Below are 27,164 nucleotides of genomic sequence, written 5' to 3' on the forward strand. Positions count from 1 at the left end.
GCCTTGGCCGCGTTGCGTAGAATGGCCGACATCTAGGTCAATAATTTTAGACTGCATAGGCTGAATTGGCACAAATACAAAAAGTTTATGATTTTTTTGGTAAAAAAAAGTTTAAAATTAAATTGGCATAATTGTAACATGTTTATGCAAGTTATAACTTTAGATTTAGATAATTATTGCAAATGAGACATGCCGTCAATTCAACCGAACCTGTGTAAACAGTTTTTCGGCGGGCTGTCTAGCAAATATACTTTATGAATCGGCTTGTATCCGCAATATTAGTGTACTGGATGTTGAAGCACTCATTAATAACATGTCAATTATCACTTTCATAAATGAGTACTGTCCATCCTAACGTTGTTCTTTTCAATGGTTCCGCATATCAAAGTAGACAACTACTTTGGAAGGATAGCGATTGCCTCGCGAATGAACTGACACGGCACAGGAAGCTACAACTAGATGTACAAAATCTTTGTACTCATCTAAAACTACAACACTTACTAAAAACTATTTCATCGTTGTAATGATCACGACTTATCTATTATGTTCTTTCCTCGAAATCTTTGCCTTCAGTGCGCCGGAAGTATTTATATGCATCGGGCACACAAACGTACAGAAATGTCTACGACGTGCAAATGTATACAAATGCACAATCATAAAAAAAGAAAAATTAGACTCAAATCATTTAGAATTGACTTAGTGGTTAAGGATCGAACATGTGGATGCATTAGACGCAAGACACATTGTGTTCGATTCATTACGACATCAGTCCTCTATTTAGGGCATGTGTTTAACCCGGTCCGTGAGGTTGGTAGGCATACTTCATCAACCGGGAAATTACAAACCTCCGTAATGAGATCCCGATAGTGATAAAAGATAGTAATCGAGCTGTTGTTGCAGCATGATATCCATGCATGAGGTGCGCGTGTGCAATAAGTAACAGCGTCTATCTTGCGATAAGGGCCATTGAACAAAGTATGAAGGTGTCCTGCATTGATCGAGCGTAGTTCGATACAGATCGAGGAAAATGACCTAGAATTTCTCTCTGGCATTAATGAAAGCATCAGTATTATATTGCAAGAGGGAGATACAGCATTGGGTGTTGCTATGCTGATCGTTGCATGCCAGCCACAAATTGTTTTGTAGCTGGCACACAACAACAAAAAAAAAAAAAAAAAAAAAATCTGCAACTTTTGATGATAAGTATAGCACGGTCATATTGCCACGCACAGTGTAACCGTCAGCTAATAATTTTCCAGAACCAAAAGATCCAAATACTTCCAACTTGGGTGTGCTTCATATCACAACTATAAAGAGGGATCTTCTATTGATATACTTCGCTGCATTGTCGGAAAATATAGAATATAGATTATCTCTTTTTGCATGTACTGCATGCCTGAGGTTAAGGGTTGATTGTAGTGTTGGCAGCCAAACTTGTAGGAAAATAAGCATATTAGTGCATGGAAAAGTACCAAAAAAGTCATAAACCTATTGCATTTATACCAATTGATCCTAAGCTTTTTAATTGAACACATTTAGTCCAAAAACTTTTCACATTTATCCTAATTGAGTCCATCCGGCCAATTTAGGCCGGAAATTACTTTCGTGAACGTCGGCTGTCCTATGTGGTATTATGGGCGCAGATGTAGACTTTTGTTTAAATAATTTATTAAATTTAATTTTCATTATTCATTGTTATTTTTTAGTTATGTATTAAAATTAGCAGCCACATCGGCTTTGGGTGAGGGTTGCCGGCGACCTTCGCCGGCCAAAATGAAAGGACAACATAACAGTAAAAAAAAAAAACAATAAAATGACAAAAAAGAACGAAAAAACAATGAAAGCACCGACCACGTCACTTAGGATGACCGGTGTTCATATTAACAATTTTGAGCCTAAATTGGCCGAATGTGCTCAATTGCTACAAATGTGAAAAAATGTTTAGGATTAAATTGGTATCAATGCAATATATTTATGATTTGTTTGGTACTTTCCTCTGTTGGTGCGGCATGCGAGAACCTAATCTATCTGGTCGATACGTACATAGATAGGGCGAGCGAGAGAGCCAAGGGGGGAAGGTGTGTATTTTCTCGTGGAGAGGAACGAAAGTGTCTATTCGAGAGCTTATGCGGGGAAGAAGAATCAGGCCGTACGCCAGATGTAGAACTTTCCCGGAAATTTTCAGGCGGGCATCGTCCAAGCGAATCAAAACGCTGTAGAGACTTACTTGTTTTGTTTTCTTTCTCTTCTTCATCCCAGAATACTGGAGACGAAAATGAAAGTAGGGGAAAAAGGGGTTTGCATAAGCTGCCATTGCCATTTTTGGTCGCTTGTGTTGTGGACTTGGAGGAGAAGAAGTCGGACGAAGTTTCCTCTCGACCTCTCTCGTTCCATCCATCATTTTGAGGCCTTGTTAAGTTTAAGCATTGCTGTATTCACGCTTCTAGCGAGCTCTTGCTTGGGTCATATGGTTTCCCCTAATCTAGTTACGCGAAGCAACGTCTCGACAATATATGAATTGCATGGCAATACGAGGATTGAGTACTTGTCGTGAGATTAGTGGAGAACTTTCTTTCTGAAATAATTAGCGAACGGACGTTAATGTTCAATGGATGTTGTGTCGGTAGCAGGAGCTTGTCACTGCTCCTTCTCCGATCTTAATGAATTACCCGAACCCAGAAATATCTATGGTGGGGAAAAATTATTAAAAAATTCCTAAACTTATTGCACTCATCCCAATTCGGTCATAAATCGTTTACTTTGGCCAAGGTAAATCTTTTGACAATTTGCTAATTGAGTCCTTTCAGCCTGAAATCGTTGACATGAACACCAACCACTCTATGTGGCATGAACGGTGCTGACACGAATAATTTTTATTAATATTTTTTAAAGAATTTTGAATTTTGAATTTTTTTTTTTTTTTTTTTTTTTTTTTTTTCACTGTGGACGGTGAGATTGGGCTAGTCCTTTGCGTCCGGCGAGCGTTCCACGTCAATGGTTTTAGGCCTAAATTGGCTGAAATGACTCAATTGATAAATTGTCAAAAGGTTTAGGATTTAATTGGCCAAATTGAAAAATTTAAGACCGAGTTGGTACAAGTATAATATATTTCGGACTTTCTTTCATTGTATGCTTTGAATAGCTACAATTGAAGTGGAATGGCCCACATTTGGAAAATGAGTTGATATTTTTGAAAGCAAAAGGTTGCCCTCGCTCGAGCACGATTCCTCCATTAACAACCGAGGTTTTTGTTTTTTAATGTCATAGTTCTAACTCTTTTTCTCTCGGATTTTTGCTCTGCGTTTTTGCAATGCGCAGGAGTCGAACCCTTCACCTACGATTTTCTCAATTTCCTTACCACTAGACCAGTGGGTATCTACAACCGAGGTTTACGGAGCATATCATCGGATCAAAACAAAAACAAGCTTATCTCAAGAGACATAATGCATTTCGCCATGGCACATCTTTGTTGTAATGATAATGCCATCAATACAATCATGTAAATCAATAGTACATATCCAGCTTTTCGGTAACAATTGGGTACACTCTCGAGGTATGCAAATTCGAAAACCCAAAACGGGGTCGTGCTATAATTGTGTTGAATATCGAAACAAATCAATTGTGTCGTGCGTCGGAACTTTTCTGAAGTATACCAAGCTTTAGTCTTTGATTTTTCATGAGCCACTAAAGCCAGGATGTGTTGGGTGCACATGTAAGAGGTGTGAAACAAAGGAGTCTCACATGGGATGTCGCGATAAATATACTTAGCTGGCTCATAACTTAAACTTCCAAATAAGGATCAGAAATGTTAGATTGTGAATGGGCTCAGATTTTGGGTTTCCCGGACCACTCAAATCTGGGCCATATTGTCTTGGATCACGGTCTCAAATCTGTCAAAGCCCAAGATAGTTCGGATCTGCATGTAATGGGTCGACCTTGTATCTGGTCGAAAGTTTGCCCGACAGAGATCCACTGGAGCTCGGGACATGGGGCATCGGGCGACTCTTCCAGAAGAGACGCCAACGAGTAAAACCGAACCCGACACAACAGAATCGCTGAAAGCAGGAGAGCGCGGAGGCGATAAGCAACCGAAGCTCTGTAGACTGGATCATGGCGGAGAAATTGGCTCCCGAGAAGCGCCACATCTTCTCTCACAACGGTGTGTTCCGCTTTGTCTTTCTCTTCATTTGGGGGATATTGGAGTGCCCGGAGATTTCAATTTTTGATTGCTTCGTGGTGCGCCCCTTGTATTCTACAGGTCAAACGGTGTTCGAATGGGATCAGACCCTGGAAGAGGTTAACATGTATATTAAATTGCCTCCGAATGTTCATCCCAAGCAATTCTACTGCAAGATTCAGTCCAAGCACGTTGAAGTTGGCATCAAAGGCAACCCTCCTTATCTCAATGTCAGCCATTGTTTCCTCAATTCTCACACTCATTTTTTTTTGTCCTCATTTTAGAGGTATTTGGGAATAAAGTTGTGCTGTTCCATTGATGGCCCTTTTGTTTTCCTGCTTTGTTAGCACGACCTGACGAGCCCCGTGAAGACAGATTGTTCTTTCTGGACTCTGGGTACTGCTTCTTTTTTTCTCTTGTTCGAGCACTTTATGGTATTATGCGGAATGAACATAATAGGAAAGTTTATGTCAAGCCCAGCTTATGGTTGCTGCTCATTGCAGAAGAAACCTACAAAAGTATTTCTCTTCAGTATGTATTGGTGTGACTGCACATAATTGAAGTGTTATTGTGATTGAAATTTGTTAGAGTGCAGCAGCAGATGCAAATGAGCTTAAAATCATTTTGTTGCATGTTGTGTTGATTAGTTGTATGTTCTTTTGGTGTAGAGGATGATATAATGCATATAACCCTTCAGAAGAGGGACAAAGGTCAAACATGGTCTTCTCCAATACAAGGCCAGGGTCAGCTAGATCCGTACGCGTCTGACATGGAGCAGAAACGCCTCATGCTTCAGAGATTTCAAGAAGAGGTGATTGTTATGGCTTTCGAGTCAAATTAGTTTTTCATTGTTTTATAGGTTGTTGTTAGTTCCCCTTATGCTATTAATGTTACGAGGCCTTCTGCGGTAAGTGTATACTTAATGAGTTAAGCTGTGAGTGTTTGGTTAGCATAATGTTTTAGCAAAAGAAACTTGTTGGTCAAACATGCTCATCAATACTAGTTTCATATGCATGTTGAAGTTTAAGATGCAAGAACTGCAATAGTCCTCAAGAAAGTAGTTGCAAAGATCACTGAGAATTTTATGTGCTTTTGTTGTTTGATTCGTGTATCCTTTCCTCGCATGAAACATTTCATAATGCTTAGCAGCACGTTGTATCCTATTGCATCAGCGTACTAGTGCTTTGGCACTTGGTTTGCTCCGCTAGATTGCCTTACATTAGGATTCTCAAAAGGCAGCTATTTTGGCTTTGTATTGATTGGGATCCTTAGGCAGTGCCACCCCTCCTTCCCTTTCCCCTCCACAGATGATGCATCACCTTAGCACCTGCTGCCCCAAAGAAAGAGACTGGATGGTCCAATACCAACGAGCTTACCAGAAAATGGTTTTAGTGTATCTATGCCTGATTTTCATTAGGGGAAAGCTTTGTTGCTGTCTTCCTTTTTTAGACAATCTTCTAGGAAATCTTTCTGCTCCTTTGTTCTGTCTCGTGACTGAAACCCTGCTTGAAAATTGTATAATTGGGCTGAAAAGTTTAATTCTTGTTATTCCCCCCTTTTTCAGCCTACCAGTTTTGTCATTCCTTAAGAGCCTAAAGATAATATAAGTTTTTCGATCCAGTGTGTTTAGTTGTTAATGTACTTTTCTGAGAGGATTCTTGTGATTCTGCTGAATGTTTCTGTTAAGGTGAATCATGAAAATTGCGATTAGAATGAGCTCAAGAATTCATGTTTTCTTAGCCTTGTCTCTGAGTAACAAATCATGGACCCTCCGAGTGGAATGAGTTCATTTTTCGGAGTTCTCTAATTGTCTACAAGTATCTTCTACTTTTTTCTTCTTCTTTTTTTCGGTCACAAGTATCTTCTAGTACACTTTGTGATTTTTTCCTTTTTCTACTACATGCAGTTACCTAATAATGAGGTGTTGGTTGACCAACTTGGTTTTTTGGTGCTCCAACCTTTTTCTACTGCTCTACTCAATATTCAAAGATTTCTCTATGAACTGTCCCTTGATGAAGGTGATCTCTTTGTGCAGAATCCAGGATTTGACTTCTCTCAAGCTCAATTCACTGGCAACTGTCCCGATCCAAGGACCTTTATGGGTGGTATTCAGTCTGGTTGACAATCTTTTTTCCATGATGGTTACTTTTATTAGCTTCCATATGAACTTCTAACAATCTGGTATATAAAATGATCTAACCTGGATCGTGCACCATTTCCAACTGTAGCGCTTGGATAATTCGCGCATGTTCTGGATAATGTTTTCTGTCAAGTGTAATTTTATTTGGAGACAATTAGTGAGTGATAAAGCTGGTGAAACTCTTCTGTCCATCTTCTGTCTCTATGCAACTCTATGCATAAACAATTAGTAAGTGACAAAGTTGTGTGTTTCACCTGTCTTTGCTTCCTTGTGCGCTTGCAGCGATGACAAGTCGTGCTCCTGCTATTAGGGTAAGCTCTGACTAACCTGTTGTACTCGATGTCATTCTGTTATTAGAGTGGTTATTCGATTATTTCCTTCGTAGGGGGGTGGGTTTATTGATTTTGCCACCTTTCTCGTAAAGAAATCTTTTTGGAGAACTCTGGTGCGTGAAGGATGGTGCTCTCTGGTTTTAAGAGACTGAATTTATGTTGGGTTTGGAAATCGACTATCTAGGTTTGGAATGTTCATGGGTTTATGTTTGCTGGTTTTCTCAGGCAAGGATGGTAATCATTCTTTTCTCCTATTAAATCGCAACCTGCGTAGGATCGGGGAAGGTAAATTTAGCCTCATAACCGAACCAGGACCACAAGCAGATTCAATTAGACATATGTTTTGAGGTGTAGAAGAATCTCTTCTGTAGAGCTTGAGACGTAAGAATTGTGTCGCCTAGACGAGTTCTCAGCGGTCTGAATCTGTTTATGTGTTTCCGAATGCTGCCTGTTTGAGGCATGGAGGAAATTAGCAGATGGGGAGTATGAAAGCGAGATATTTGGATTGCAACTGAGTAGATCTAAGCTGTGGATTCTTGATGTTTTTGCTGTCTTTGCTCCATTCTCCTGGTGACGTCTGATCATAGAATTCACCATGTTGCATGAATAATATTGCTTAGCCCTCGGCTGCTGAAGAACAAAAAGCAGAGAGTGGTGGGAATCTGGTTCTTCTGGGCACGATCAAGAGTCAACCGGAACACGTCGGAAGAATGGTTTTCTTTGTAGAACCGCAACTTTATAGGGCATCTTTCATATTTTCTTCCTTGGTGGCCACTGGCAAATATTGATCTTCCCACGGAATGCCATCCATCAGCATTATTCTCGACGGAGGGCGTGCGTCTCTCCCTCTGTGTCTTTTGTTTCTTTTCTTTTTCGTTTTTTCGTGGGTCGGAGGCGTGCGTCCTTTTAGCCACCAAGTCAACTCCGGAATCTTTTGATTCTACAAATCTTATAGTTCGGCAAAAATGAAAATTTTAAGCTTTTTGTTAATGATTTTGTTAAAGAGTGTCATGTAATTAATTAGGAAGGTTTTTTAATTCAACGTACGTCACTTGCTTAGCGACGAAGGAATTCGACATTTCGACATTTCTCTTAGGCAAGAAAGAAATTTAGATTCACGCACTTTTAAATTAAAATTTATGTTTGTCTTAATGAGCTCTCCTTGTGCTAATTTTAAAAATAACAAAAATAGTCCCGAACTTTGAAGAATTATGAGACATTACATGTATGACTCTGCATATATTCGAAAAGGTTTTTGTATGAAAAATTATAGGGTTAATATCATGAAAAATTATAGGGTTAATATCACGAAAAATTTCAAATTGATACACTTATGACAAATTTACCTCAAATTATTTTTTTTTCATGAAAAACTTCAAATTGGTATATCCTTGACAAATTTACTCCAAATCGATATACCTGTTATAAATTTATCCTCTATTAGTTTTTGTTAAATTTTATTATCAAATTTTCGAGTTGGATGACAAGCGATAATTGCCGGGTGTACACGTTTGAGGTTTTTAGCCTCTGTATCAATTTGAAATTTTTTATGGTATTAATTCAATTTAACGAAAATTATGGAAAGGTAAATTTGTCACATGTATACTAATTTGAGATTTTTGGTGGTTAATTTGTCACATATATATTAGTTTGAGATTTTTTGTGGTTAAAAAAATAATTTTGGGTAAATTTGTTACAGGTGTATCGATTTTTGAGATTTTTTATGATCAAAAAGATAATTTGAGATAAATTTATTATAGGTGTATCAGTTCGGAATTTTTTCGTGATATTAACCCAAAATTATAAAAGCCATAAAATGTGAAAAGAAGAAGAAAAGAAATTCGAAGCAGACCTCAATTCTTGACCTTTTAACCGCGGAAAATGGAAAGGTTGGTCCCCTGCTCTGCAAATCACCTCTGTGGCGCGACTTCGTACCAACGACACGACGCACTCCCCGAGATGTAGCCTCCATGCAACAACTCTCACTTTTGTTTTTGCTTCGTCTTCATCACCTTCAGATTCACAGCCTGCCCCTGATCTTCCTCTTGTCTTCCTCCTCATTCCTCCTCCCATGGACCCTTGCCCTTCCTAGCCCTCCTATTTTCCTTTCCTTCTCCACCCATGATCGTTCCTAGATCGCAGTCTCACGCTCCTCCTCCAATCCTTCTCTCTCTTGCCCACCAAGCTCCTCATGGTGAGAGACTCGACGAAGCCTTCTCAATCCCCCGCTCCCCGCGGTCTCGTCGCCGGGAATTACTGCCACGACGTCCTCTTCCGAGACGGCACCGCCGAGGCTGAGTCCCTCGGAGGCGCCGTCTCCTTCATCTCCGCCGTGCTCGACGGCCTCTCGATTGCCTTCGACTCGGTGTCGAAAGTGGGTCCAGATTTTAAGTACTCGACGGCGCGCTGCCCAATCGCGGCACCCAATCGCAAGACCACTCTCTTCCATGCGTACTTCGATTCGGGCTCGGGTGAGAACGGGCATGTGGACCGTGTCCTAAAACGGGTCAGCTCTTGCGACCCGATCGCACCTTCGGATATCCCCGAAGCAAAATTTAATTTTGGGATGGCTGTTGGGGTTGGGGGCGAGATATTGGTGGAGACGCTCGAGAAACTGATTGAGATGTGTAACGTGGTGTTTGTAGATATTCAGGCCCTGATTCGGATCTTTGATGGTGTTGATGGAACAGTGAGGCTTGTGGAGTTGAAAGAGAGTGGCTTTTATCACCTCTTGCCTCGAATTGGGTTCATAAAGGCATCGTCCGAAGAAGCGGCTTATATGGACGTGGAGGAGGTGAGGAAGTGGTGCTGCGTTGTGGTCACAAATGGGAAGGATGGGTGTACTTTGTACTGGAAAGATGGGGAGATGAAGATTGAACCCTTTGTCGCTAGTCAGGTTGATCCAACAGGTGCTGGTGATAGCTTTTTGGGTGGGTTAGTTGCCGGGCTTGTGCAGGGATTGACTGTTCCTGATGCTGCTCTTTTGGGGAATTTCTTTGGTTCTCTTACAGTTGGGCAAGTTGGGCTTCCCAAATTTGAGTTGAGACTCTTGCAGGTTTGCTTTCTTGGCTTTGTTTTTTAGCTTACAATTGGCATGTCGCTCGTAGGTGGGGTGATGTCTTGCATAAGAGGGATCAGATTCTGAGAGCAGGGGATCGTAAAAAATAAGATTATGTTTGCAGGTTAAGCATTGATTTCGGATTGTGCTTGCATGTTATGTCTCTGTGAGAACATTGGAACTTAAAAATCGATGCAATGGATCTTGTTAGTTTGCTCCTTTTTATGACACCTGTTATGTGATGTCGCAGAAGTTCTTGGAACATGCTAATAAAAGCGGGATACTATTCCATGTATTAGTTATGGTGCTTGCATGATGAAGCAATGTCAACCAGTTTCCAACGAATATGTGTCACAGAAAGAAACCACCTTGTACCTTGATATTTGAATGAACATTGAATTCCTAATTCTCAGTGGTTGTTTTTGTTATTTGTCAATGACTTGTGGGGGATACTTTCTCAAAAAAGAGAGACCTTTTTTAAATAAGAAAACGACACAAATGGTCCTTGAACTTTGGTTTAATGTGTAATGTGACTCCTAAACTTTTTTGTTATTTTAATGTAATCCCTAAATTTTAATCCAATGTTCAATGTGGTCGTCCCCAAACTTAATTGTTTCTTTTGTGGTTCCTAAACTTTATTCCAATGTTTAACGTGATTCTTGAACTTCTAAACATTTTTATATAGTCTAGAGTCTACATTGAACATTTACCAATAGATTATGGATCACAAGTCTAAGGACAACATTATATATTGGGCCAAAGTTTAAGGATCATATTGCACAAATTAAAATTTTATGGCTACATTGCACATTGGACCAAATTTCAAGGACTGATTGTGTTATTATCCCTTTCTAAATCTAGCAAGCTTGCTGGGGAAGATTGCTCTGTTGCCATGATATTAGATGGACAACCTCGCAAAATTGGTGCAGCAACTTTTGTCCTTCAACAATTTATGGTGGAAGAGTTTCTTTAAGGACTCCATAAAGTTGTTTGATAATTGTTTCATCCTAAGATCAAGCAAGTGGATTTTCCCATGTATCGCACCAGATATGCTGTCTTGTCAGTGGTAATTAAGCTTCTATATGTGGATGTCTGTCCTACAATTAATTAAATGTCAAAGAGAGGACTCCCCTGAACTCTGCAACTTTGTTAGCTGAACTTGGTAGGGGAGGCACATCTTTTCCGAGGCTTCCCTGATGAACATGTGAACATTCATTCAACTGAGGAGTTTCATTAGTTAGTTTTTTTGGTCAGTAATGATATGGTTGACTTGAAAGGAAATTTGATAAGGCTTAAGGCTGGTAAATATCCTATCAAACCGTCGCATGCCTTTGTTCTTTGCCTGGTCCATTGGGGATGGTTTATTACTTCAGTTATGTTTCCACTTCATCAAAACACACTTCATTGTCATTGGACAGTTGCTTTGGTTGATCAAACCTTGACTTCGATAATGTCAATTAGATATCCCTCAGGCTAGCAAGCTCTAATTCTGTTGTTGTTGATCCAATTTCCTGGTTCCAACGTAAGAGTATGCACTAGGCTGGGATATTACCTAGTCAGGAATTTCTCGTATAATGTTGAAGGTGGAACTTTGTTGGACGATGCATGTTTTGTCATCCACCTACCATAGTGTAATTAAGCATCATCCAGGCTTTCCTTAACAGAAGTTTCGGACACTGTTGTTTTCATATTTTACGAATTTTGTTCTCGGTATTTGCATCTTCTTACCTTATGCAATCACAATGCTCACCCCATGACCTCGTTGACCTGGCCATGCTCTGTTTCCATGAGTTGATGAAACTTTATTTCTGTGAATATTTTTGTAGGATGTCAAGGATGAAGTAGAAAGGCGGAAGATGCAATGCATGCATTGTCTCAATGGAATAAATGATGAGCCGAAGTTTCTGAAGCCGGCAAGACATGATGAGTTCCATGCATCCCTTAGTGCATTGAAACTTCAATCCAAGTACCCGATCCACGATCGACCGAGGGAGCAGTCGAGTCCTGACAAAGGAACCGAACATCCCAGTTCGACATCTCCAACTAATTTAGTTGAAATTAACGGGGCTAAAAAAAGAGCCATTTCTTTTTGAACAGGTGCTATGAGTCCTATTTAGTCTGAGATATGTTAGATTACTAACTCTAGCAATGTTGGACCAAAAAAAAAAAAAAAACTCTGGCAATGAGGCCTCCGATAGACTTACGAGCCGCAACTGTATATTTCCTCGATATGGTTGTCAACATTGTTCTGATTGAGAGCCGCTCATTGTCTCGGTTGTCATGCAAAGTTGTTTTGGGATAGTTCCTGCTGCTTCTTTTACTCTAGACAATGAGAACTGTTCCCGTTCCCAGAGTCCATGTGCGAAGGCCAACATCAAGACCGAGTTAATTTTGTTGGAAGATGCACTTCTTTAAGGAGGGAGAGGCATCATCCATTCCATCTGCAGCTTCACTGAATACTTGCAAAAGGCCGGGAATGAGAACGAGGAGTCTAAACCGCATTCATTAAGGTGAAGGAAAATGCACAATCACCTAAACCATGGAAAGATGTTTTGGGCACATGTCCTGGAGAAAGTTCAGCATTGTTTTCGACCTTACCAAGCCCACCGGCCAAGATTTGGACCAAAACTGAGCTTCGCGTGGCTAATCAATGGAGGGCCCTGTCCATTGAGGCTCGATGATGAGGATGTTGGGCTTCCGATCCACAATTCCACTATTTAGTTTACTGAAGTAATTTTTCTGGAATATAGTAGCAGGAGAAAGAGTAAGTACATTTTCAAATTGAAATGCTTTGCTCACGTACCTTATGTTACAAACTACAAAGTAGAAAGACAACCAGAGAAACGGTCATAGAGGCCCATTGAGGCCCAAGCCACGTGCGTAGCCAATGGCCCACTTTTTAAGCCTAGTCAAGGACTAAAACTTTGGGTCTTAACTAATCTTGAACATGGGCCTTGGCCCACTAAGGCTAAAGGCGAGCCCATAGGTCTCGATGGGCCCATAAATTGGCCTTATTGGCCATGAATGCCCACTGCGAATGGGGCATGTCTGGGCTTCACGGGCCCATTGAAGGCCCAAAACAACCGGCCCTTTTTGTTGTCGCAAGTCGAATGGCAACATTACTTGATACAAGCGCGAAATTAAATCATGTAGAAAAGCCCGACTCCAAACACATTAGAACAACCCAAATACCCAAACAGAAAAGTACAGCTTTACTTCCAAATCCACATATCGGTTTCACATGACCTTCACTGTTTTCGTATCTCTCTTAACTGCTGTCTAAGAGCTACTTATGGTAAACATGTTGGCATCAGTTCGATCACAGTGGGAGTTCACCACTGTCTGCAATCACGACTTTGCTTTTTGGGGTGCCGCTCTGCCTTCCCTCAGCTTCAATCTTGTAAACCACATCCATTCCAGACAACACTTTCCCGAACACCACGTGTTTCCCATCAAGCCTGTGACACAATTAAAAGTTAGCCTTTCGGCAGGTACCCACTGTGTATTGACCCCACAGAACTTTCCAAACATAAAGTCACTAAACAAAATGTCCTGAACACCCTTCTTCTAATCCAACCAACACAATGAATTATTTTCAGACGAGTTTCAATGACAGAACCAATCATTAGCCAAAGAGATCACATCGACCAGCAAGCGCATTGCTATGTATATAGCTAGTTCATTTCTACATAGTACAGAAGACAATAATCTTTCCATTAAGGATTTTACATACCAACTAGTTGTCACAGTTGTGATAAAAAACTGTGAACCATTGGTGCCAGGACCAGCGTTCGCCATAGACAAAAGCCCTGAAGAGAGAGAGAGAGATGTAAAGCCATCTTTCAGCTAACCGAAATCACTGACAAGGGAAACTCTCCCTTAACCTACAATCCAAGTAGGATAACGTCAAACCTACCTGGTCCAGTGTGCTTCAACTTAAAATTCTCATCAGCAAACTTCTCTCCATATATGGACTCGCCACCTCTGCCATCACCAAGAGTAAAGTCACCTCCCTGTAACATGAAGCTTGGAATGATCCGGTGGAAACTGCTTCCCTTGTAGTGAAGAGGTTTCCCACTCTTTCCAATGCCTTTCTCACCTGAAATTGAAATGATTTACATATGAAAAAGGACCGAAGCATTAAACTGAATCTGACACTGTGGTAGAGTATAAGAAGGGCACCAAAGCACGTACGAATGCCAAAGATGGGGACAGAACGAGCCACTTACCAGTACACAGTGCTCTGAAGTTTTCTGGAAAAGAAATCATAAGTTGAAGTCAACAACTGAATTAAAAATCCGTTACCAAGGCAGATATAGATATGCTTCTCTTATAAGCAAAAATGGTAGCCATTCCGTACCAGCAGTCTTGGGAACTGTTTTTCCAAATAGGCCCATGACAATTCGACCTAGAAACACAAGGTATGTCAGCAATTGCAAGCCAGAACTATCCTTTATGCAGAAGATCCCTACATAGCATTCTCAAATCACGTGCACCAGTGAACGTAGACAGCACCATCATTTAGATTCCTTATGTTTTCCCATATTTGACAGAAAGCAACACCTTCCTCTCCAATAGACTATGTTAGAGGACACAACTGCCTAACATGTATAGAGAATCAGAGGAGCATTATTAGTCAACACAGAATCACAAGCTTCATTTCACACTTGGAAAAAAAAGCTTTCATGAGCGATATCCACTAGGATAATTGCAATTCGCATGTAATAATACAGTACGAATTGACTTCTCATAATCCCAACAAGTATGACGTGTAAATGTTGGAAACTACACTATTAAAGTAAAATTATCAGAATGTATGGGTTTTGAGGTAATTAATCCTGTGTCGCACAACAGGCAGACTATCCAAGTGAAGTAGAGTGTACCTGCTGGTTTCCCAGCTATCTCCACATCAAAATAAACTTTGTGAGTCACCTCTTTCAAATCCTCAGACTTCTTTGCCTGAAAAAGCAGTCAATTCAAAATATTAGACCAAGAAGATACTGTAAGTAGCTCATGGCATCACCTAATTACCCGTATCCAACTGAGCAACCAAAAAGCAGTCAATTCAATATTATGGACGCCTAATGGCGTCCATAATATTGCACCTAACAATTAAGATTGATCATGACTCATGAGTGAAGATACTCACAAGGCGCTGTGAGTTTAGATCTGACAAACAAATCTCGATTATCTCGGATCAACTTTGAACGCGTCCGCGGCATGATAGGTTTAATGAGAATCAATTCGATTTCCGAATAGAGAAGAATTGCGACAATCAACACCAAACAGATTCGATCAATTGCACCAAACAGATCCATTAAGCAGCTCACGGCATTGCCAAACAACTCGTTTCCTACTGATTAATGCAAAGTGCGTCACTACACACCCAGAAACCTCGATAATACTGCGTCTAAAAATAAGGATTGATCACCGATTCGTGATTGATAAGAGCTAGATGACGTTAAGAGTGAAGATCTAACTGACGAAGAGATTCGGTTGTCTCGTATCAACTTCACCCTACTTCGTGGCAAATCAAGTTCCATGCGATTCAATCGGAATCAAAATAGAGGAGAATCGCGACAATCTACAGATGTTAAGAGCCAGCCGTTCGAATCCGAAGTACCTGAGTGAGAGATAGGGCTGCGAAGAGGAGTAGAGTACAGAGGAAGTGCGATCTCGCCGTCGCCATCTGCACGATCTCCGAGCACGCTTGAAGAACGTTTGAGTAGAGGCCGATGACTGCAACTAGTACATCAAGTAGGAAAACAGACCTAATTAGTGAACAAGCATCGCCAATAGGAGAAAGACACGTGGATCTGCTTGGATCCTATTGGCTGGAGACGCGTGGACGCCAATATGGTCATCAGCCCCTACACCCCACCCCTATCCACCCACCCCGCACGCCAAATTTTTAAGTTGATTAAAATTTAATTAGCCGTTCGCTAAAAATTGATTAGCCCGAATATGTTGATTTATCTTCATTTTCATGTTAAATAAATTGACTGAACTGCTGATAAATAACATGATATGATTTAATAGGTAGATTAACACTTGATATAATTCCACCGTACAATTTTTGGGCTAGTTAGAACTAATTAAATAATTGGTTAAAAGAAACCGAATTAAATTAAAAACCGGTGATAGATATTTATTCCTTGTACCTTAATCTTATGCGGGTAACTGTGGTTGTCTTGTCTGTTAGGATATACTCCCCCCCGACATACATACTTTTTTTTGGTTTTTTTTTATAATTTTGAATAACCTTTTAAATGATATGTTGCGGAGATTTTTTTTTTTTTTTCCCTTAAGCGGCCAGGCCAGTCAAATAGGTCTCATTTTGTTACTTGCTTAAGCATCTAATCTAGAATTAAAGCTCTGGACCAAATAAAAAGAGAGAGAGAGAGAGAGAGGAGAAGAAGAAGAAGAAAATGTGGAATTAGAGTAGCTATCATTAAACCAGAATCCATGGCACAATGAAGACCTCCAGATTTTCCTGCCAAAGATAGAAAGATGTGATTTTTAATTCCGGTTCTGCTCAGCCCATGGATAGAATCTCCAGAAATGACCACAAACTCCCAAAATCTCTCCCCAGCCCCACTTGTTCGCCCCTCACTACTTATATTTGTTACTCATCCGATCATCCCTCTCCTCTCAATCTCTCTCATCTCTCTCTCCTTCATTCGTTTCTCACCTCTCTCTCTCTCTCTCTCTCTCTCTCTCTCTGAGTTTCTGAGCAATCCTCATCTTCAATCTTCTCTAAGCAATAAGCATCGTCCATAATCCAATGGAGGGTTCGGGCGTAGTCACCGTGTACGGCAACGGCGCCATAGCCGAGACCACCAAGAAATCCACCTTCTCCGTCAAAGTGGGCCTCGCCCAGATGCTCCGTGGCGGCGTCATCATGGACGTCGTCAACGCCGAGCAGGCCCGCATCGCCGAGGAAGCCGGCGCGTGTGCCGTCATGGCCCTGGAGCGCGTCCCCGCTGACATCCGCGCCCAGGGCGGCGTCGCCCGCATGAGCGACCCTCAGCTCATCAAGGAGATCAAGAACGCCGTCACCATCCCGGTCATGGCCAAGGCCCGGATCGGCCACTTCGTCGAGGCCCAGATCCTGGAGGCGCTCGGCATCGACTACGTGGACGAGAGCGAGGTCCTCACCGTCGCCGACGAGGACAACCACATCAACAAGCACAACTTCCGGGTACCCTTCGTCTGCGGCTGCCGGAACCTCGGGGAGGCGCTGCGGCGGATCCGCGAGGGGGCGGCGATGATCAGGACCAAGGGCGAGGCCGGGACGGGGAACGTCGTGGAGGCGGTGAGGCACGTGAGGTCGGTGATGGGGGACATAAGGGTGCTGCGCAACATGGACGACGACGAGGTGTTCGCGTTCGCGAAGAAAATCGCTGCGCCGTACGACCTGGTGATGCAGACCAAGCAGCTGGGGAGGCTGCCGGTGGTGCAGTTCGCGGCTGGAGGAGTGGCGACGCCGGCGGACGCGGCGCTGATGATGCAGCTGGGGTGCGACGGGGTGTTCGTGGGGTCGGGGGTTTTCAAGAGCGGCGACCCGGCCAAGAGGGCGAAGGCGATCGTGCAGGCGGTGACGCACTACACCGACCCGGAGTTGCTGGGGGAGGTGAGCTGTGGGTTGGGGGAGGCCATGGTTGGCATCAATTTGAACGATGAGAAGGTCGAGAGGTACGCCAATCGATCGGACTGAGAATGAATTAGCATTTTAGCGCTTTTGCATTTTGTCCATTCCAGTAATTGTCTAGATTTCGGAGCCTGGATTGTGGTGTTATAGTCACTTTTCTGATACATTGCCATTGATAATGTACGACAAAATTTGTTCCTCGGCACCCGCATGTTCTTAAGTAAAATTCCGAGCGATCGAGACTGATTTTGAACGGGCTCGTCAGGCATAGAGAGAGCATAACAGATCCCGAGTGGTCTTTATCCGTCGATGATTAGCCATTTGGCAATAGAAGAAATGGTGAAGATCATTTAGATACCTTGCCGATCAGCCCGACTTTACGAGGTCGGAAATCGAACTTCTCCGGAAGACTCTGCAAATAAACTGGTCGGCGAACGGCCGAAGAAAAGCCTCCATGGGATATCACCGTTGAGCACGGTAAGGCCCTGTAGTGTATCGATACAAATAGTTGAGCAGTTCCCGGATTCAAACTGGAGCTCCGCATGCTGCTGGACCCATTTGGTAAATCAAGTGCAGAGCACATCTCAAGTAGAGCGACGACGGCTCTAGCTTAAAACTCCAATGCAGCATGACCCATAGCTTCTCAAGAAGCACAAGCCGTGTGGCAGAGTCAACAACAAAGGAGCTCAAAAGAGATTAGTGGGCTTGGGCGAATTGGGACTAAGACGAGAGAACTTGTTCTCGGCGAGCTCATTGTAGACCGGCCCGAGCCTGTCAATTGGGCCAAAGTAGAAAGCCTCGGCGGAATGATGTTTGGGCCCATGATGCGACGGCCGCCATGAGAATATGGTTTAAGGTCCACTCGTCACGTGAACGAGGTCTTGATCCACGTTTTGCACCCCCGACAGCGTCGAGTGATATAGACGTGTCCTATAATGTTATAAACTCAAGGTCAAAGTCGCGAGTTCTTGGTGCAACAATTTTTATATTTTTATTTTCTTTCGTACATATTTTATTAATGGAACATGGCGCACGTACGACTAATAAATGCACGTTAGTTGAGGTCGAGATTCGGAAATTAAAGAGTTCACATGCGATGGGATATTAAAAGCGTTCACATTGCCAATGCCAGAAAGCGAGAGAGAAAACTATAGGATCCGCGCAAACTTCCAACAGGAAGTTTTACTCACACGGAGTACTTGGCTCATGCTGTAAAACTTTTTACTTACCGAGGTGAATATCAACCGACATGACAACGCATGCATATCTGTCTAAGTCATTATTAAGTGTTCGAAAAGGCCTTACGAGATTTATATTGCGAGTTGGCAATCGCGGGTCACTCGAATCGTCAGCGTGATGACGCTATTCGATGTCCTTCGAGCAATACTCGTTGGAGGCACTTTTTGTTTTTGGTCAAGACTCTTTCTCATTCTGTTTTTTCGGTGGCTTTCCACTCGAGACACGTTCGGACCCAACGAAGCAAATGAGGCTACGTTTGGTAATAATTTATTTTTATCCTTTATTTGGCTCCCGCACAGGACAAGATAAAATATAATAAGAAGGGATATAACTTGAATAAAATTATCCCATAAGAAATGCGGAATAAAGGTGGATATAATTTTTTATGTTCATGATATAAAAGCTATTTTCTGAAATAAAAAACTTATTGAATTATGAAATTAAAATAATAACTAAGTATGAATTATATTTGAATTCTAATATTTAAAACAAAATAAAAAAAATTATTTATTCATATATGTATTTATAGATTTTAGCTTCTTTCTACTTATAATATATATTTTGCGCTATATATTGATATATATGTATATATACACATATACTTCCTATCTATATCATTACATACTTTAGGTATGGTAATATAGTTTATTATTTAATAAAATATTATTATGAAATGATGGAACTGAATAAAAATAATGAAAAAAATGAGATATAAAAATGAAAAAATAAGTAAATGAAAATGAAGTAAAAGAACCCAGATTTTAGATGAACAAATTTGAACTTGAAAATGATCTTTCTAATTCTCGGAGAATGCGAGGCAATGAAGTTTCTAAAAAAAACTTAGGAATCTCTATATCATTCTCTTATGTATCTTTGGTTCGTGTAGAAATTTTACTACTCGTTTGAGTTGAAGCTTCTTCTCCTGTGCGGGTTTCGTGTTGAAATTTTAACGAAAGTAGCAAAGAGAAAACTTCTCATAATTGCAAATGTGAATGATCGTATTTATCTCTCTTACTAGAGTAAGAAGTGAGTTATGAGAGATTCTTATAGTTTCTGTTTGTGTATTTTACGGTTCATTTATATTGATACGTGTAAATACCAAACAATGAACATGAAAGGATATGAACATGCTTTTTGAATAACAATTCGATCAAAATTGTGATTCTCCAAACAGTAGATAGGATATGGCAAAGTCCATGGATTTCATATCTTATTCTATCTAATCACATCCTATATAGAAATTCAGACGACCAAATGTAGCTCGAGGGTTACGGATAAATCGATTCTTGACGTGCTTTCCGAATAACGATTTGACCAAAAATAAACGGAATCACGTACTAAAGAGGAAATAGTGCTCTTGAAATAGATAATGTGAAATTGAAATCATTGCCTAATTTCACATCGGAAATTTAGTGTTGCATTTTTGCATAAATAACCATGTGAGAGGCTCTCAACTGTTTTATAAAGAAGATGACTTCTGTTTTGGAAAAATGAGATAAACGAACATTGGACTTTGATTCAATATGCAATGTTGTCCATGAGCTTTTTAGTACATGTTCAAACTAGTTTATAAACTATATGAAAATATTAAATGCTATCATTGAACTTAGGTTAATGGGAAGATAACATCGAATAATCTCATATAGTTTGGGGGTTAGTTTGAACATGTACAAAAAGTTTAGGAACCACGTCGAGTAAATTAAAAATTCAAGGACGACATTGCACATTGAGATAAAAATTCACACATTGAACAAATTAAAAGTCAATAACCACATTACACATGGAAAGTTTACCAAAAAAGTCGTAAAAAACTATTGCAATTGTGTAAAATCAATCCTAATTGTTTTTTTTTTTTTGCTAATTGAGTTTTAAATCTTTTGCATTTGTACCAATTCAGTCTATTTAGCCGGTCATAGTGGGGGGAAGAAGAAAGGAAAAAAAAAGAAAAAAAAAAGGAAAAAATATTTACAAAATATCAAAATAATTTTATAAAATATTTAAATATTATTAAAAATTATCCATGTCAGTGCCGGTCTGCCAAATTGATTGAATTGACATAAATGCAAAAATTTTAGAAGTCAATTGACCCAAAAAAAAGTATATGACATGTTTAGGACTTTTTTTGGTAATTTTTCCTTGCATGCTAAGCCAAAATTTAGTGAGTATCTGTGTCACCATCCCTTCTATTTGCTGGTTCGTGAGAGTTTTAGCCGAAGTTCTTCTACGTCGGCAAGCATCTAGAAGTTTTGATAGGGAAGTACAGATACTCGGAATCATCGTGGTCTTATATTTTATAAGCGTGAAAATCCCCTGCGAATCGCCTAGAGATGGAGAATGTGAATGGGCATTACTTTGACCTTAGTCGCTTTAACTCCGTGGCTTGCAGATGCAGAACCCTCTTGATCAAAGGCAAAAAGAAAAATGCAAAATTAGCCACGTGGGAGATGGGAGGAGACCTTCCAGTCAACTGATGATGGAGGTCAACATACAAAATGGGGGGCCAGGGACAGCCACTACTGACGAGACAAATGTCACCTTCATTACGAGGGTCACAGAGCATCGTACAAAATCTTTGCTAATTCTGATAGGACAGATTCGCATGAACATGTAAATACCGGCTGAAATACCCTTTTCTTTTTCTTTTTCTTTTTTGCAAATGGAGCAAGTTCACAGCTTTGGCTGCTCTGCTTTAGCTTTCCGTCACGGTCGTTCATCAGGAACCAAAGGCAATGATCTTTAATCATGTCCGGAAAAAAGTACACTTTTAGTGTTAAAAATCATGCACGGAGATCACTTTAGTGTTAAAAATTTCAAACGAATCACTTTAATGCCAAATCGAAGACAAAAAGATCACTTTGATGCCTCCGGCTAAAATTGTTACATGGCATTTTTAAATTTTAATTGACATTTTTATTAGAAAAATGAATTCCACGTTGGTTCCACGTGGACTTCAAAATAAAAATAAATAAATAATAAAACAAGATTTCTAAAAAAGAAAAACTAATAGAAAATTGTTAAAAATAAAAACTTTATTTAAAATAAATTAAAATAAGCTGAAAAATCAGAAAAAAAATGCTAAAATAAGATTTGGGCGAGGGTCGCGACCCTTGGCCGAGGCTCGGTGAGCCCCAATGGCGATGCCCCACCCTCGCCGGCCATTACCGGCGATGGTGAGGCGGCGGCGAGGAGGGTTACAACAATCCTCGCCGCCTGCAATCTTTTTTTTTTTTTTTTTGAATTTCTAGCTTTTTTTTTTCAAAATTTCAGCTTATTTCTTGAATTATTTTGAATAAAAAATTTAAATTTAAAAAAAATGCCATGAAGGACCGTCGGCGAGCCACATCAGCCGAAAATAGTAATAAAAAAGTAACACATCAGATTTTCGGAGGAGCAAATTGGATTTGGTATCAAAGTGATCGATTTTAAAAAAAATTGATACTAAAGTGATCCGATTGAAACTTTTGACACTAAAATGATTTCTGTACATCATTTTTTATATTAAAAGTGCACTTTTCCCATCATGTCTGATGTAACTCCGCCCACCACAAGCAATGGATCGAATAAAATATCCGAAAAAGCAAGAAGGGCCGATGAGCCGAAGAAGTTCGATTGCATGTGTTAAGCGAAGGAGACGAGCGAGTGCATTAATTTAAACATATATCTCTCTGTCTCTCTGCTTGAATCCATGGCGATCATGACCACCTAATCAACGTTTTTTTTTACCCATATTAAACTCCGTCGGCCTGCTAATTCTTTATTGGCTCTTGCTCTGTCCGTTCCTCTCCTTCTCCCCCTTTGTCTCTCTCTCTCTTCTCCGGTCGTTGTCTTCGTCTCCCCAAGTATATGAAGGGGCAGATCGAACCAGCAGCCCACTTGCTCTGATCTTTGGTTCTCGTTATGGGGAGCTACAGATGCTGCCTGTGCTTCACCAGGAAGTTCAAGGTGAAGGAGGCGGAGCCCCCGGAGGACGTGAAGCAGGCCTTCAAGAAGTACGCCGATGGCGGCGCCACCATGTCGGCGGAGCAGCTCCGGCGCTTCCTGGAGGAGGTCCAGGGAGAGGGCGGCGCCTCGGTCGCCGACGCGCAGAGGGTCGTGGACCAGGTCATCCAGAAGCGCCACCACATTGCCAAGTTCGCGAGGCACGCTCTCACCCTCGATGATTTCCACCATTTTCTCTTCTCCGCTGATCTCAACCCGCCTATTGGAACTGAGGTATGATCAGCTCCTTCTTACTCTGGTTGGATTTGAGCTGAATGAAGCTGTCAATCTTAGTCTTCGCCTTGTGTTGACCATCGGCTGTATGGTTTCGTACTAAAAGCGAGCTCTTTATTGCAAGTGGTTCAACTCGTTCCTCAAATGGAGCTTTCCTGGTTTTGGTGAGTGAAGATCGTGAGAGTTTCTACTACATCTGCACGGAGTGGACTTAAGCGGAATGAAATGCTTCTTATGGGTTTTGGGGAATTATTGTTTGTCGTTGTACTCTTCTTAATACTATTGCGCGGTCTGCTGTGTTGTGATCCAGGAAAGATCTCGAATTTACTAGTTTCCATAACCATGTGAATTAGCAGTGCATCCATATGAGTATTTCTCTGCTAATTCACTCTTGAACAATGCGTTCGTTTCTAATAGATGTAATGACCAATAAGGACCAACTTTAGCATGAAGGTGAGATCTTTGTGGTCATCAACTCAATTCGTCTTTCTTTCAGGTTCACCAAGATATGACAGCTCCCTTGTCCCATTATTTCATATACACGGGCCACAACTCGTACCTCACGGGAAACCAACTAAGCAGTGATTGCAGTGATGTCCCAATCATCAAGGCGCTGAAGCGAGGGGTGAGAGTGGTGGAACTTGACATATGGCCAAACTCGGCAAAGGACGATGTGCACGTTCTCCATGGAAGGTTTGCATCCAATTCCTTGGCATCTTTCTTTGCCTGACGAAAATCTTTTCCCTCTACTTCTTGAGATGGGCTGAAATACTCTCCATTGGTAAAGTACTGATGTATGCACATTCCACAAATAAAATGTGCTATCTCACTAGTCCAACCAAAGCTAGACGCCATAATGGAAAATCCATCAATCCACCTGTGTATCCAGCATCGCCTCTGTGATTCTGAAAATGTCCTTTCTCCATAGAAGTTCTACGATCTAGCCAAGGCCGCATGGCCCGAGTTTAGCCTTTTCGAATTGCTTGCAGTTGCAGAGCAATTACCGCAGAATCCAAACATCCACACTTTTCTCATAGAGCATATTTTGTGTAGGATAGCTTTTCTTCTGGCAAGGAAAGCCCAACATAAAAAATGACTCCACTTTCACAAGGAATGCTGAATGTCGTGCGGAGTTATAGGGGGTTAACAGACTATTCTAACCCTTGGTATGTATCAGTTCAGCACCTTGTGCTGTATTAGAGTTGACAGCGTAATCAATATTCCCAAACCCATTTTTTCAATGTACGAGTAGATCAACTCTTCTATCTAAGATGGAGATGTGAAAAGGTCGTCTGATTGGTTTATCAATTAATAATTAAGCATTACAACTCCTGGGCAGGTTCCATCACCCAGCCTTTCCAAATCTCGTCTGAGTTTGTTTTATGTATTGATGCAGAACCTTGACAACTCCGGTGGAACTCAGCAAATGTTTAAAATCTATAAAAGAGAATGCTTTTGCAACATCTCCTTATCCTGTTGTAATAACACTCGAGGACCACTTAACTCCAGATCTCCAGTCTAAAGTAGCTCAGGTGAATTCTCATCAGTCTCTTGTAATCTAATCACCCTTTCTTGCTTGCACTTTAGTGATGAAATCTGTATTCGCAGATGGTCACCGAAACATTTGGAGATATGCTTTATTACCCTGAAGCTGAATTAAAGGAATTTCTCTCGCCTGAAGAGTTGAAGTATCGCGTAATTATATCAACCAAACCACCGAAAGAGTACCTTGAAGCTAAAAGTATGAAAGAGAGCGCTCATTTGGAGAAGAAGGATTCTGAGGATGATATATGGGAAAATGATCCGATGGATGTTTCGATTACTCAACAGGAAGATGATAAGGTCTGCTGGGCTTTCAGTATAGCACTTACCCATATGCAACTTTTCATATCTTCTTAATGGTGCTGAAATACTCAACTTCCTAGCTTTTATATTGATTGCTTCTTTTTCCATTTTCCTAGATCGAGGGAAAAATTAATGAACACGGTCTTGAAGCTGAAGAAAGCGATGATTGTGAAACTGAATCATGTCAACCAGGGGGTTCTATTTACAAGTGTCTAATTGCTATACATGCTGGGAAACCAAAGGGTGGGTTAAAGGAAGCACTAAAGGTAGAGGTTGATAAGGTTAGACGCCTCAGTCTGAGTGAACAAGCACTTGAGAAGGCCACCGAGTCTCATGCGACAGACGTTGTGAGGTACTCATACCCAAGATAACATTGTTGAGTGGACTTTCGGTACAGATTATAGGCCGTTCTGCTGATATCCATGTTATTGTTTTTTTCTTTAATAGATATATCAAAGTCTACTGCATATGATGTTTCTGCCTGCTAATTGCAGATTTACTCAGAAGAATTTCTTGAGAGTCTACCCCAAGGGTACTCGATTTAACTCCTCCAATTACAAGCCGCTAGTTGGTTGGATGCATGGAGCTCAGATGGTTGCATTTAACATGCAGGTTTGCTTCAGTAATTCGAATTTCGTTAAGCGTGGGTGGAATGTGTTTCAGGTGGCTCCCAGCATTATGTAGGGGAGAGGTCTTGCCATAATTTGCAATAGAAGTAGCTGTCTTTGTTTTGAGGCTGCTTATAGGAAAAAAATCAATTGCCGTATAGGTTCCGCTAGCAAAAAGCTAGTAGTCCAAATTCTGTAGCGAGACGGAAATATAAGCGAGTTTCGTCTTAAATTAAACTCTTAATTCGAGGGGGTTATAGCTCATGGGCTTCAAGAGCGATTGCTCACTCCATGTTAATCGCCAATTGCAGGGTTATGGACAATTTCTTTGGTTGATGCATGGTATGTTTAGAGGCAATGGGGGGTGTGGCTATGTCAAGAAACCCGACTTTCTGATGAGAGTGGGTCCAAATAATCAAGTTTTTGATCCCAAAGCAAAACTGGATGTGAAGAAAACTCTGAAGGTACCGAAGCAAAGATCTCCTTCTGTTCCAGCCCTTATACCTTGGTCTTTGTCCGCATATTGTCCTGTTTCTTCGGATCAAAGACACTGTATTCTTTTGTTTACAGGTGAAAGTGTACATGGGAGATGGATGGCATTTAGACTTCAAACAAACGCACTTCGATTTGTATTCACCACCAGATTTCTATGCTCGCGTAAGCCTTTAAGCTTTTTTATTTTAGTTAATGAGATGCATGCTTTGTTAAGCTGGTTGACTGTCATTTGACATGCATCTTCATGAGGCAATCCAGTCTTGTAACCTGTAGGGGGCAATATATTTGTTCCCAAATGCAATTGGTTCCTAAGCAAGTTCTATAGTAAATAGGCTGCTTTCACTGCATATCCAACATCATCCACTCTTGGGACAACATAAAAGTAAATTGAACTTTGAATACATTAAAAGCACTGTAGTGGATAAGTGGATTCTTGTGCATATTGGTGATTTTCCTATCTAAATATCTCATACCGGGCTTCTTACCGAAGCTCCTTTTTCTTTTTGTTGCCTATGTTTTCTGTCACGATGCTTTCTCAAGAACACATCTGTTGATAAGTGGTGGTACAGATCTTGCACTTGTAAGACTAATAGGACTTAGGGAAAGGCAGTTGCAAAAGGGCCTTTCTTTTTGTATTTTTCCTCCAGTTTGGGGTGGCGGGTGGGGAGTTGGGATTTATTCTCACGACCATTTTGGTGCAGGTTGGCATAGCAGGGATGCCGGCTGATACGGTGATGAAGAAAACTAGGAAACTAGAAGACGACTGGACTCCCGTTTGGGATCAGGAGTTTTCATTTCCATTGACTGTTCCCGAGCTGGCTATATTGCGGGTCGAAGTTCATGAGTACGACATGACTGAGAAGGATGATTTTGCTGGCCAGACTTGTTTGCCAGTTTCTGAGTTGAAATCAGGGATACGGGCCATCCCACTCCATGACCGCAAGGGGAAGAAGATGAACTCAGTGAAGCTGCTTATGCGCTTTGACTTTGAATGAATACTCTCCCTTGCTCAGGTCACATCATCTTCGTGTAACATATGTAGTCTCTAAATTTTCGTTTGCTTCTCTCCGAGTTTTGTCTTTTCATCATCCTTTCGATGTGGTTTTTATTCATTTGTTCGTTGTTTTCTTCCACTCACTCGAAGCTGGGTCGTCACAACTCTGCCTTGGTGATCCTGTTGTGCGTTTCTCCTTGTGTGTGATCTCGAAAACAGAGTAGAGATACGTATGGTTCAAGATGTTTTGACAGATCGAAATAAAAAAGGGCATTCGAATGTATATATTCTGTTCTGTTGTGCTCTTCATTTGAGTTTGTACAGACAAGTCTGGAAGCCCATAATCTATCATATGGGGCTCTGACTATGCAAGAACGTAAGAATTAGCAAGATGGAGTTCTGTAAGAATGTCA

General features: G+C 41.0%; 5 protein-coding genes across 9 annotated transcripts; 4 read left to right on the forward strand and 1 right to left on the reverse strand.

Annotated features, from left to right (window-relative positions):
- Positions 1 to 3,936: 3,936 nt before the first annotated feature.
- LOC115745921 (nudC domain-containing protein 2) lies at positions 3,937 to 6,576 on the forward strand. Of its 3 annotated transcripts, none has more exons than XM_030681546.2 (5): positions 3,937 to 4,159; positions 4,259 to 4,407; positions 4,525 to 4,573; positions 4,846 to 4,988; positions 6,084 to 6,576. In XM_030681546.2, the coding sequence occupies exons 1-5, from the start codon at positions 4,111 to 4,113 to the stop codon at positions 6,297 to 6,299; spliced, it is 606 nt and encodes a 201-aa protein (XP_030537406.1). In that variant the 5' UTR covers positions 3,937 to 4,110; the 3' UTR covers positions 6,300 to 6,576. The 3 variants fall into 3 exon arrangements, with proteins under 3 accessions (XP_030537406.1, XP_048136231.1, XP_030537407.1); XM_048280274.1 differs by having other exon boundaries at positions 3,938 to 4,159; positions 6,196 to 6,576; XM_030681547.2 differs by having other exon boundaries at positions 3,948 to 4,159; positions 6,213 to 6,576.
- Positions 6,577 to 8,551: 1,975 nt separating this feature from the next.
- On the forward strand, positions 8,552 to 12,008 carry LOC115745916 (inositol 3-kinase). The gene is made up of 3 exons (XM_030681540.2): positions 8,552 to 9,704; positions 11,534 to 11,833; positions 11,887 to 12,008. The coding sequence occupies exons 1-2, from the start codon at positions 8,841 to 8,843 to the stop codon at positions 11,798 to 11,800; spliced, it is 1,131 nt and encodes a 376-aa protein (XP_030537400.1). The 5' UTR covers positions 8,552 to 8,840; the 3' UTR covers positions 11,801 to 11,833; positions 11,887 to 12,008.
- Positions 12,009 to 12,773: 765 nt separating this feature from the next.
- On the reverse strand, positions 12,774 to 15,479 carry LOC115745920 (peptidyl-prolyl cis-trans isomerase CYP19-4-like). The gene is made up of 7 exons (XM_030681545.2): positions 15,331 to 15,479; positions 14,591 to 14,666; positions 14,068 to 14,115; positions 13,937 to 13,960; positions 13,624 to 13,806; positions 13,441 to 13,516; positions 12,774 to 13,165 (listed from the first exon to the last, which is right to left on the reverse strand). Exons 1-7 carry the CDS (start codon positions 15,394 to 15,396, stop codon positions 13,027 to 13,029), a joined length of 612 nt encoding a protein of 203 aa, XP_030537405.1. The 5' UTR covers positions 15,397 to 15,479; the 3' UTR covers positions 12,774 to 13,026.
- A 930-nt stretch (positions 15,480 to 16,409) lies between these two features.
- Positions 16,410 to 27,034, forward strand: LOC115745911 (phosphoinositide phospholipase C 4-like). Of its 3 annotated transcripts, none has more exons than XM_048280272.1 (10): positions 16,410 to 16,427; positions 22,413 to 22,809; positions 23,306 to 23,502; positions 24,206 to 24,341; positions 24,418 to 24,651; positions 24,771 to 25,006; positions 25,149 to 25,266; positions 25,574 to 25,726; positions 25,833 to 25,919; positions 26,459 to 27,034. In XM_048280272.1, the coding sequence occupies exons 2-10, from the start codon at positions 22,495 to 22,497 to the stop codon at positions 26,750 to 26,752; spliced, it is 1,770 nt and encodes a 589-aa protein (XP_048136229.1). In that variant the 5' UTR covers positions 16,410 to 16,427; positions 22,413 to 22,494; the 3' UTR covers positions 26,753 to 27,034. The 3 variants fall into 3 exon arrangements, 1 of the variants encoding a protein (XP_048136229.1); XR_007198674.1 differs by lacking the exon at positions 16,410 to 16,427 and adding an exon at positions 26,090 to 26,202 and having other exon boundaries at positions 22,254 to 22,809; positions 26,459 to 26,495; XR_007198673.1 differs by lacking the exon at positions 16,410 to 16,427 and having other exon boundaries at positions 22,255 to 22,809; positions 26,459 to 26,872; positions 26,926 to 27,034.
- Positions 16,435 to 17,563, forward strand: LOC115746083 (pyridoxal 5'-phosphate synthase subunit PDX1.3-like). Its single transcript, XM_030681806.2, has one exon. It carries the CDS (start codon positions 16,492 to 16,494, stop codon positions 17,422 to 17,424), a length of 933 nt encoding a protein of 310 aa, XP_030537666.2. The 5' UTR covers positions 16,435 to 16,491; the 3' UTR covers positions 17,425 to 17,563.
- Positions 27,035 to 27,164: the final 130 nt, after the last annotated feature.

This window comes from Rhodamnia argentea, chromosome 6 (genome assembly GCF_020921035.1).
Source record: "Rhodamnia argentea isolate NSW1041297 chromosome 6, ASM2092103v1, whole genome shotgun sequence".
In the NCBI taxonomy this organism is placed as follows: domain Eukaryota; kingdom Viridiplantae; phylum Streptophyta; class Magnoliopsida; order Myrtales; family Myrtaceae; genus Rhodamnia; species Rhodamnia argentea.